This window comes from Cynoglossus semilaevis, chromosome 15 (genome assembly GCF_000523025.1).
Source record: "Cynoglossus semilaevis isolate Cse_v1.0 chromosome 15, Cse_v1.0, whole genome shotgun sequence".
Classification (NCBI taxonomy): Eukaryota; Metazoa; Chordata; class Actinopteri; order Pleuronectiformes; family Cynoglossidae; genus Cynoglossus; species Cynoglossus semilaevis.
The window spans coordinates 5,885,825-5,897,835 of NC_024321.1; the positions used below are offsets into that span (position 1 = coordinate 5,885,825).

Here is a 12,011-nt window from a genome sequence, read left to right on the forward strand (position 1 = left end):
ACACAACACAACATTGCTGTACAATTCGGACATTACTTGGACAATTTTACACAGCACAAAATTCTGCCAGATTTTCATTACAAAAAAAACCTTCCATAGGCCATTGGCAGGACCATGTTTTAAATTGCTCTTTTTGGACTATTGCAATGTAACCATTCACTTCTACCAGTATTTTTACCTCTTTGGTTACTTTCATGCACAGAACAGATGGTATGCACACAGCCAGAGTCTGAATATTACGATCTCTATATTTGACAGTTAAATATCGCTATTTTCTTACGTTAGCTACTGTTTCCTTATATCTCTCCCAGACTCTGCAAAAACATGTTAAAATAGGTGAGACGCTTTCAAAGATGCTTCTCTTGCACACAATTGCAGAAATCATCTGGTTTTGAGTAAAGCGGAATATCTTGGGGTTTTGTAGGAACTAGGATATCATATATATGTACGCCTTGGAGAGCTTCAGTTAGTTGGAAAAAACTACTGTTCAAAGTGTAACTTTTTTCTGCTGCGGTGTTCTTGAGATGTCATTCAATTGTCAGAGGAATGAGGAAAAGATTGTTTTTAATTATATATGTCTCTCTCTGACAGAAAGAACTAGTATTTCTCCAAATGGACATGGTCTGGACATGACTGCTGTGAGTCTCGGTGCAATTTTCGTTATTTCCGTTACAATGTCGGCCACATCTATTTTTATCTGTGTGTGTCGGTGTGCGTCTCTCATGTCATGTGATGCTATCCATCAGTGTTAATTTCCTCTGTAAAGGGAAACAGTCATCTTTATCAGAACAGTGGATCGGCACCTCATTTGGATTGTGTTTGGATATTGGCTCACCGTGCATGTTGAGCTTTCTGATTAGATTAGAGACGTGAACACTTCATGCTTCATCTCACGCTGTGTAAAAACACAGTGCTGTGGATTAGCAGTGGTTTTTAACCTGGGTTCGATCGAACCCCAGGGGTTCAGTGAGTTAGTCTCAGGGGTTCGTCGGAGGATAAGACACACACCCAACTCATATGATTTGTGAGGACACGCCCCCTCTTGGCCATTACCGAAAGTTCGGTGAATGCGCATATGAAACTAATGGGGTTCAGTACCTCCAATAAGGTTAAGAACCACTGCTGTAAAGAGTCTTAGACTGTTCAGCAGCTGTTTACACGAGGGAGTCAAGTGCTCTTCACTCTCCCACACATACAGGCGTTGATGGTGAACTTCCCATCAACTTCCTTCTCCTTTGAGTCGACATAATCATTTTAAACAGAAGACAACATGATTTTGGATAGTATGATTTTATTTACTCCACTAACTTTATGGCTAAAGTCTTGTAATTTGCATCATTACAGCATGATTGGTTACTTTATTTTCACCGGTAAAAAAAAAGTTCAAGAAGTTGAACAGTTTTTAATTAAATAGATTTACACTATGGAGATATTTAGCTCTCCCTCCTCCACCCCTGACCCCCCCTCTCTCAGTCTCTCTCTCTGTCTTTCTTTGTCTGTATCCACTCTTCCTGTTAAAAGCAATCCTTGCCTCCATAGTTACAGATGCTATGGTAACAGAGTATTTACCTTGCAGAGGTGTTTTCACATGAGAGCCTCACTCTCTCTCTGCCTTTCATCAGAACCGTTTCAGTGCAAATGCCAAGTCACTTAAGTTGGTGATAACATTCACTTGAAGAAAAGGTTCTGATGGCATCAAATATTGAGCAGAAGGTCCTGTAAATGACTCAGAGGAAGTAACACACTTCCGCCGACAGAATTTTGCTGACCTTCTCATCAAAGCAATGTCTTTTTCCATTAAACAGGCGGAAGTCTGCATGCTTGTCTAAAACTAAACATAAAGGCTTGCTATACGCTAAATGCTAATACATTTTTAATTAATAGGTTTAATTAATTAATTTCAGGACTCTCACCCTTGCCTTAGAAATTTACACAAACTACAGAAACAATAGAAACTTAGAAGACAAAGTCATCAAAAATTGAAGATTACAATGAACAGATATATTATGTGACGTTATGTTATGTTATGTAAGCGTGATGAAGATTTTTATGGAATCAGAATTCCTAATGATTGGGGTATGAAATGTATGAAACTTTACTGTAAAATGAATGGTCAGTATGACATCCTAAACAAACTGATAAGAAGTCTTCATTTATTTTTTAAATGGTTGCAGTTGGAGAGACTATGGCTCTTCATGTACAATGTGGCTGTTGCTTTAGTTTGACCCAAGTCAGAACTAGCAGTTGAATGAATCATGAATCATGAATCATGAGTCATAAAATGGCAAAGAAACTAAATCCATAAATGAACCCACACCGAGAGCTGGTTCTCTAAAACCAAAGACAAAATAGCCGTGTAAATATGTAGCATGAGATGACGCTAAAAGTAAAGGTGAAAGTGAGCAACAGAGAAAACCCTAGGCTCAGCTGACCTTGGTGTTTTCAGTGTGGCTTTTATATAATAGAACACAAAGGCCCCGACCTACTCTGGCTTGAATTATTATTTAATAAAGGACCATGCAGATTAAATAAAAAAAATAAGGTGTTGCAGAGGCAACTAGCGTGAAGACTCTGTTCAACTGCTTCTATCTTTATTTTTTAATAACAAACCCCTGCTCCTTATAACCAGAAATATATCAAACGCTTTCTCCTGCTTTGCCGCATAGCAGCAAGTAAGTCAGGAAATGTTCCTCCCAACATTTTGGACATTTTTACTGCTATTTCGCTGATTACCTGGAAACCATCTCGTGTTCAAATCCATTTTCACTTTGTTCGCCAGCCTCTTTTTTCACTCCGTTCCCTTTGACAAACACTGAGGTTGGTTATTGCTCAATTTGTCCACATCTTGAGTTTGACCTTTCTGTGCTTGTTCACCTTTTTGATGTGTCTCAAGGTTTCTGTTCTGTTTCCACACACACACACACAGACAGACACACACCTCTGTTGTCTCTTGTGTTTCTTAGGAGAGGCTGACTGACCTTTGTGCAGTTGTATAACTAGGAAAGAGCCTCATCTTTTGAGGTACCACACCTGTTGTCTTTGTATTTTTCCACTGCATTTTCGATAGAAAACCAGACAAAACCTTCGACAGCAGACATCTGTCTGTCTGCATTAACGGACCATGTTCTAAAAGTTAGTTTAATTGTTGCCTTGTTCAACCTGAAGCTAACTGAATCCCATCTAAATTGGACACAACAGATCAATAAACCTTCGGCTGATGCGCTACAGGAGGCTGCACAGAATATAAAGCTGCAGTAACTGATGTGGCCACTAATCAAAGGCAGCAAAAAAAACAAGATCTGTCCGTCACCTCATTTTTAAACCATTTTTGGTCCTCAAAAGGTAAGATGTTGTTGATAGTGACAGATCATCTTCATAGAGACACAAGAGTAAATACCTTTTGAAAGTAGGAGTCAAGTCAAATCAATCGACCTCACTTAGTTAGTTAGTATATACAGTATCTATGGCAGTAGGAAATTATATTCAATACCTTTGTCTAGCAAAAAAGAAAAAAGATAACAAATTCTAAGCTTTGTCCAACTGTGCATCTTGCAAGATGTGCTTAGCTAAGTATTATCTTTGTTGTTTATGATTTTAAACTGTACAAGTTGTCCACAAAAGTGGATATGGAGTTCTATTGAGTTGGCTGTTGAAGGATTTATAAACTTTATATATTTTTCTCTCTTTTCATTTGGTTCCTGGGTGATATTGCGTTCTCTAAGTGCAGCGTAGCATGGAGGCTAATTTCCTTCAAACATATAAGTGCAATGAACAGATGTCAACTCATTGTGTTTTCGTTTTATGTAAATACCGAGCAACACATCTGCAGGTCACCTGTGTGGTGCTGTATCTACTGTGCTTGAGGTTCAAAGTTAACAGTAAAAACTACCACTAGTTTGGGGAAAAACTGCAATACTCTCCAAAGTATTGCAGTTAATACCCTGTTTATTACATTAATAGTTGAAGTATATACCCAGATGAAACTTCTTCACATCACTATATACATCAAGAGTATTGTATGTACTACAATATAACAGTGTAATACCATTTAGAACTCTAGAATCATTACACTGTTACTGAATAACTGTTTTCTTGTTCTAACATGCTTTTATTTTGAAATGGCTTTGTGTGTAGATAAAGAAACAAAACAAACAAAATATGTGAGCATTAAAGATATATCAACCAAAGGTTGACAAGGCTGGACATACTGTAAGTATCTGTGAACAGCTTTCTGTCTACTTCCCTCCACCGCTGCTCATGTCCCACCAGGCTGCGTCTTTGTCCTTTTGTATTATTTATAAAGAGACCTGAATGGTTCAACAGGGGACAGTGTTATTGGCTGTTTCTTGACTGACATGTTACATGATATTCCTGAATAGAGATTCAGTTTTCCACAAAGGTTAGCCATGCATCTCAGCACCTCTGCTTCAGCAACAACCGAGGGAGTCTGTGTTACACAGGACATCCCATAATTACACAAAAGAGCGCTGTTTTCATCACACGCTGTTACAGCTATTGTCTGGGCAGTCACTCCTGACAGCTGAGTGCTGAAGAATCAAATTAAACAGACTGAGGATTAGGACAAGACACATATCACTGTACCAGGATCAGGACCACTGCAGGGAGGGGCCTGTAGACAACAAAGTGGTCATGTGATAAATAATAAGTCAACAAGTTGGACATATTTCTAATAAATATTTAAACTTTTTTCTCTACAATTTAAATGTAAAATCAATACAATGTTTAATCTAAAACAGTAGTTTAAAATGTGTAGAAAACATAAAGAGAAAAAGCTCTTTCAAAAGCAGATAAAGATATAAAAAAGGTACTACAAATAAAAAAATACTTTTAAAAACCTTAACCAATTTCTGTGAATAAATTTGAAGAAATATTTAAAAAATATTCTGGACTTCCTGTCGTGCAGTACCTACTTCTTTTGTTTTTGCAGTACTTTTTTAAATACATTTTTATATTATTACAGTCAGCAATGCATGACTATTTTCCACAGTTGCTGTGTTTCATGATCTATTTAAAAGTCCTGCAGAGACTCTCAGTAGAATCATAGCTAAAACTAACACAGGAGAACCAAATTTACTCCTGTAATTATGTAATTAATTGTTCTACCCTGGTGAGAATGAAGTTCTGGTCCAGAACAGTCTGTGTGTGCAGAAACCTTTGTGAAAACATCTTCCTGGATTCTTCCTTGTCCTATTCTGATCAGCTGAGCTAAGACATTTGTGCTGCTGCTGGGTTTTTCTAAGAACGTAAATCCCTGACGGAGAAGGTAAAGAAAAGAACGCATTCTCCTGCTTTCTATTAAGTCTTGAGCTCTTCGCAAAGCCTCATTACATCTGCTGTTAAGGTTCTACTTGATCTCCTCCTCATTGCTAGGAGCTTCTGAAACCATGGCCCCTGACTGATAGTCTTTTCTATGGGAGGTTAACCTTGAGGTTAACCTAAGTTGAAAAGCTGCTGTTATGTAATGTATATATACATATATATATAGTTATTTTTCAGTGTGGCTCTTGCCCAGCAACCACCTATTTTCACTTACAGCTCTGATTGAAAGGTTTTGAAGGTTGGTCAGGTTTCAAGTAAGTGTTTTACTCATTAAGAAGTATTAACGGTCTCCTACTACAAACAGAGGTTGGATTTACTCCAACACTTCTTCACTCAGAGCTCTTCACTCATTCACCTCTCCCTTCCATCCTGCTTTCGTCCTTTGTTTGTCCTTTCTTCATCCTTCCTCTCTCTACGACTCCCACATCCTCTTTCTGTCTCCCTTTATACCTGATGCTCAACATTTTTGGCCGACATCCCAGAAATCACCTAATTTCTTTTACAAATCAAACATTTTCAGAAACTCAAGGTTAGGTTGAATGAAGTTTTTTCATAGACATGATTCTTTTTTTTGGTCTATGGAAGATTTAGGTGTTTGGGATTTATTAAGTGATGTAAATGGTACATGATCTTTTAAAACAATTTTAGTTTTATGAAAACATTTTAACACTGAATTCTCTCAGGAGAACTACTTTAAAAATACTTTAAGTTTTATAACTGTAGTTATGAGACATTTGTTCAACAAACCACAGTCCATCCACGGCCGGGATTCAAAACAGCCATACTCTGTTTGTAGTCTCACTTCTTTCACTACTCCACTAGCCTGCAAGCTAATCAAAAAATTGTAGTAGTCTATAGTTACAATACTGTGTACCAGGATCTGTATATCCATCGGGATTTTCTGCTCTGGTATTAATTTAAAGACTTTAACATAAAATTTCTCAGTGAAATTATAATGTTCTTTTGCTGTTAGCAAACAAGCTAAGGTATTTTCAGTTCAAATAAACAGCTGTTCCTTCTACCGTTCGATTTCCTCTGTAAAACAGAAATCCAGCTACATATACTGTAAATGTTTGGCTTTAGCGATGAGGAAACAGTTACTATTTCATCCTCCTTCTAACTCCTGCTCTCATTTCTCATCAACTCAAACAACAACCCATCATTAAGGTCAACTCTATATTCTCTTACACAGCTTTAGGCTGTGTTCTGAACTCATTTACATCCTATTTACTTTAGATACAGTTTTTCAATAGGAATTTACACACACCTTTTCCAGCACGTCATGAAAGCTTTGAAACACACACAAAGCATCAAGGCAGAAAAAGAGGAAGAAAAGATGATATCAACAGATCATTTTACACCTTGACCCCAAAGGCACAATAGCGACTGCCGTCAGTGATCCAGGGAGTTACTGTAGGTATTATTCCAGTTCTGGAAAACGTATACGTTCTTGAAGCTGACCTATAAAAGAGACGTGTTGCACCTGAACTTGGTGAGAAAATACTGGCAGACAGTGGATTAGCAACAGACTGGAGCTAAACTTGCTGCAATGGCTAAGTTGTTGGTTTCCCACTGTGTTCTACGGGGCAGTAAAATATCTAGAAAAGAAAAGGAATTTATTTATGTATATAACATTTGAATTTCTACTGGTAGATCGTGATTGAGCACCACTGCTCTAAGTAAACAATATTAGATAAAGATGTATCTATCTGTCCATCCATCCATCTCTCTGCGTATCTAATTGAATAAAGTAGCCAGTATTTTGAACGTGGTCTTGGTGGTTATGTTATTTTTGGCCACCTTTCAGTCCCAGTGGGTTGATGCTCACCGATGCTCATTAAATGTGTTTCAAATGCCAGCCAAACCTGCTAAAAGTGGCAGTGTATGTGTAAATGTGGCACTGGAGCACACCTCTGAATCAACTCTCTCAAACCTTAAACCTGCTCTGGAAACGTGGTGTTGGAAAACCAGCTAATGCTGGAGGTTTTATTAAATATATGCAGCACTGTGCCTGACAGTGGTTCTCCTCACTGGTGTGCAGTTTTCAGTAGAAAATCTCTGGTTTTGCCATCCGAAAATAAATATGATAAATATAAAAATTAACAACTATGTCATTATATATCGTATATATATGTACATATATACATATATATACATGGAAAGGGCTACCATGGCCACGTCATGTCATATAAAACCTAGTGTCATTTCCCAGGTGCTGGTTCATCCATTCTAAAAGTGATTATTTAATTAAACAGGATCAGTCAGAACAGGGATCACGTCTCTTCCCAAACAGACGCTGTAATTACCTGACACGCAGCCTGAAGCCCGGAGCGACCTGACAATTATTACCAATCTCTTGATTTTGGAGAACAGCCAGGAATCATTAATCTGCTTTGTAATAAATCAATTCTTCTGTGGGATTTTTTTTTTACCTCCTCAAGCAGAGCAACACTCTACTGCAGGAGCGAGAAAAGCCCCCGTGTGTTTTGCATCTTATTTTTGGAAATCTCTTACCACTGAGAAAAAGTTGCCGGTGCTGCTGTCATTATAATGTGATGAGTCACAAGCAGCAACACTCCAGGTGTGGATGAAGAGCAGCAGCTGTGGAATATATTTGAGGGAGATTTTTTTAGGGTTGATTCCATTCTAATGATGCCTGAAATTTCATAAACGATTCACTGAAAATGACAGGTGTTCACATGTGAAGTATTTTTTTATACACAGTTTATTATAAATTTGAGAAACTGTTGCCTAGCTTCCTAGAGAAACACAAGTCTGACCATGCAGTCTGATTGTTGTTAATCTAATCCTGGGATTTTATATTTTTAGTGAAGAAGATTGAAGTAGGATTTAGTGTCACAGCCCATTATATCCATATAAAATCCATTTTATTTGTTATAAAACTGTGGTCAATACTCCTGCCTCCTGCCAGTGCTTCTCAAAGTGTGGGGCAGCCACATTGGTGGGGAACGGCACAGTGATGATGGCTTCTCTTTATGAACTTTGTGTTGTTTGATTTTTTGATTTTGATTCATTATAAAATATGACATTACTTGGTGTTCAAAAATTTAAAAAGAGTTTTGTTGAGGGGGGGAGGGGGGCTTACCATGCAGTCTGATTGTTGTTAATCTATTGTTGTTAAAAAATCCAAACGTGTTCAGTCCAAAAAAGTTGCAGGGTTCAGTTAATTGCTCACTCTAAATTGAAAAACATGTGACTGTAATGATTATCTGTCACTATATGTGGCCCTCTGTTTGCTTTTAAAATAAATGTATTGCTTAGTGGATTTTAAACTTCAAAAATAGCACATTGTAAGTAATTAAAACAACATAACAAGGATAACAAAGGACACAAGTTTAATAAGAGAAAGAATGTTTATTTTCCATGTTTGTAAAAATGTTTTACTCAACCAACACACGCTTCTACATTTCTCTGACCTACAAAATCTGAATCTAATTAGTTGACTTTTTTTAACCCAATAAAATATCTCCAGTTGGAGAATTGTTGTTTTCTTCCTAGATAAATAAAACGCACCGTATCAGTAGCAGCACCTCCAGGTTCTATGACCTGATGTCAGTCCACTCATAAATAATAGAAGATTTCCTCAGACTGTCAGACCTGTCTGGGCTTAAAGTCAGGGAAAAGTGATGAGGCATGAAGGGACACTCCAGTGTCAGCTGTCAGAAATGTCAAACCTGCTGTTTCAGCTCGGCAAAAATAACCTTTAAGGAAAACTTTTCCCCCCGCTGGCCTAGAAAAGGTTGCATCCAGTAAACTAAACCATTAAAGTTGTGCTATAGGCAACTTCCTTTAACAGCTGCTGCGTGTTATATTTTATCAATAAAAAGTATTTTTTATGTTTCAGAACTTATCGTTGATCTTGTGAAGGGAAAGTTTGAAGCCTTCCAGAGAGAATATCATAAGGTAAGTGCATGTATTTTTTTGTTCCAGTTATTTTCCGTCCTTTTTTTATTTAAATTAATGCAGCAACTTGTACGAAATGTACCTCAGAGATGCTTCAGAGCTCTATACTTCTCTGGAGGAAAGAGTTAATAGTTTTCTGCCAAGCAATTTCAAGGCAAGGTCATCTTTTCATTGGCTTTATGGAAAAAAAAGGCAAAAGTTGTTTTGCAGGTTGAAATATAAAGGTGAGATACGGCGTTTGAATTTTTATGAACATCAACTAAATCGGTCTCTTTTCTTTCTTTTATGTCTGACACCTTATAATTATATTCTGTTTTCAGTCTTTTCCTAATGGGAACTTCAACATCAAGTCTGTCTGTGTTTGCACTGTTACAGGAGAGAATCAATGTGAATTTGCATGCTCATTTTTAATTCTCTCACCTCTGCTTTATTTTTCATCCACATGTTTCTGTGGCTTTCTTGCTCTGTCTTTGATGCTGAGTTGCCTTGTGTCTTCTGCATGTCCTCTGATCACCTGATCACCTGATCTGGCCTCCTCTCAGCCAGAGAACATAGTCCTGACCCTACAGGTAAAGTCTGCACACGGGACGTTAACTGTCAAACCCATGTCACGCCGCTCCATCCTATCATAAGTCAGTGTGGCTGCACGGCTAAAGCTACATTCTACATTCAGTATTCTACATGTGCACACGCAGACTTAGTCTTAGATCATTTATTTTTTATTTATCATTTATTTTTGTTATTTCCTGCAGTTAACACGAACAGTTGTGCAGCCCCATGACCTTCATCCATCCTCATCAAATGCAGTGTTCAGTTTGGTTAGAACTCTTATGCTTATGTATTTGACACGTTCCTCCCTCTCCCATTGCCGTTTTTTAATGTCAGAAATGCAACATTGTTACAGTTATAGTGCATTTCTATTTTCTAATCCATAATATAGACTCATTTACTTTCTAACTGTACCTTTAACCTAGACATTATAAATTATGCATTATGCACGTGATAGTTATGCTAATTACATTGAAGAAACATAATCACCAAAAACGCAACAAGCTAACATTTACCTATCCTTTTGTAAAAGCAAAAGTCTGCCTGTAAGCTAAACTAATATTTGAGCTACCTCCAGGCTAACATGTCCTTGTTTTTCTTAAGCTACTGGTTCATTTGGCTAATTTTCCTCTATCTAAGCTAAATTGTTACTGACTTCTTACGTTTAGTGTAGTTTTGTTCCATTTTTGCTTGATAAAAATAGACAACCTTCTTTACTTCTGGACTAACATTTAGTAGATTTGCAGCGTTAGCTCTCCTACTTGTAGCCAGTCGTTTCTCAACTGAGGAACTGCTCTTGTCTTGTATCTTAGTTATTTTTATCCTTTTTTGTATTTCGTTTTTTCTGTTCCAAAAGTAACAGTGAGTTATTTAGTATGTTATTAATTATAAATAATAGCTTAATATTTTTAAGTTATTATCTTATTATGTAACATATTGGATAAGGTAAGATATTGGACCTTATGTTAGGTCTTAAATCTATTTTTGAACTCAACTTGAAAAGTTTGAGGATCTCTGCCCTCAGGACAAGTCTGACAAGAAAACAGAACCAGGTCAGAGACCGTGAAGCTGCAGTGGAATTTGGTATAAAAGTGGATTCAGGGAACTTCAACTGTGGAAGTTTTTATCAAATTCTAGAAGTAACACAGAGCATTCCCTTAGGGAATAAAAGGAAAATAAAGAAATGACCCTGTACTTCCATCACGTTTCACTTTATAGCAGGAGAGAAACTTTATCCGGTATCATTATGTCAGAGGTGCCTAGTGTTTTCTTTTGTTGTTGAATGAAATACAGTAGCACTGACCTGAAGGAAAGTGGTACAGCTCCAGGGTAAATCACAGCCACTCCCAATCCAGTTGGAGTCAAAACAAGCAACGCAAACAAAAACACTGAGAATCTCATTAATTCAGCACATCATTTATTCAAAAGCTGTTTTTAATCTCAGGGATTTTAAGCCTGCAGTCAGTCAGAGGTTCAGACACACCGAATCTTCTCAGAATCTCCTGTGGCCACTTTTCGGATGAAACATTATTATTTTTAAGGTTCATAAAAGCCTGGTTCTTCACTGAGAGACATGCTTTCAACACATCACCCTGTGTGTCCTTAGCACAAGGTCATTGTTTTCTTTTAGGCACTCTCTAAGACAAATCTACAGTCCAAAAATAGTTACAGCCGCAGGCTCTTGAAGAGTGTTGAATAAAATAAAAGCCCCTCTGACCTTGTTTTGACAAGATTCACTCCCTAACCAGAAAAACCCAGGAGCAAAGCTTCAGGAACTACTGATGCTTTAAAAAAATAAAAAACAGGTGCAGGTGAGTGATTAGTTCCCCTTCAGGACACATGAGGTGTAGAAATGCCAAAACATTTTATAAACAGCAAAAGTTTTCAAGGTCAAATTCAAGCACCTATTTTTGGTCGGCCGATATTATCGGACATCCCTAGTTTAAACTGTTACTTTTGGATGGACAGGTTTTTGGTTTGTTGTTCACCACATTTCTGCCTCTACTTTATTTGCCCCTCTGTCTAATTCAGACTAGGAACAGGCTTTAGAAGTTGGCAAATTGAAAAGAGACTGGATAAATCCCAAGCTGTATGTACCCGGTTCAATAGTTGCTCATTATAAAAGGATCAAAGCAGTGCAGCTATCCATAGTCCTGAATGGATACACTCTCCTCTCAGCTGATTCACTGTAAGATTAA

The 12,011-nt window shown here is 37.5% G+C and overlaps 1 protein-coding gene across 15 annotated transcripts in view; it reads left to right on the plus strand.

Annotated features, from left to right (window-relative positions):
* The window catches only part of prom1a (prominin 1a), a 53,613-nt gene that overhangs the window by 11,706 nt on the left and 29,896 nt on the right, over window positions 1–12,011 (plus strand). For 11 of the 15 annotated variants that reach the window (XR_001761195.2, XM_017039410.2, XM_017039415.2 and 8 more), the window contains exons 3-4: window positions 9,206–9,264; window positions 9,807–9,833. Coding sequence is in view for 14 of the 15 variants with exons in the window: in XM_017039410.2 (XP_016894899.1) it covers window positions 9,206–9,264; window positions 9,807–9,833 (86 nt within the window). In the remaining variant the exon portion in view is untranslated. The remainder of the gene's footprint in view (window positions 1–9,205; window positions 9,265–9,806; window positions 9,834–12,011) is intronic. The other 4 variants (XM_017039409.2, XM_017039417.2, XM_017039412.2 and 1 more) reach the window with 1 other exon arrangement.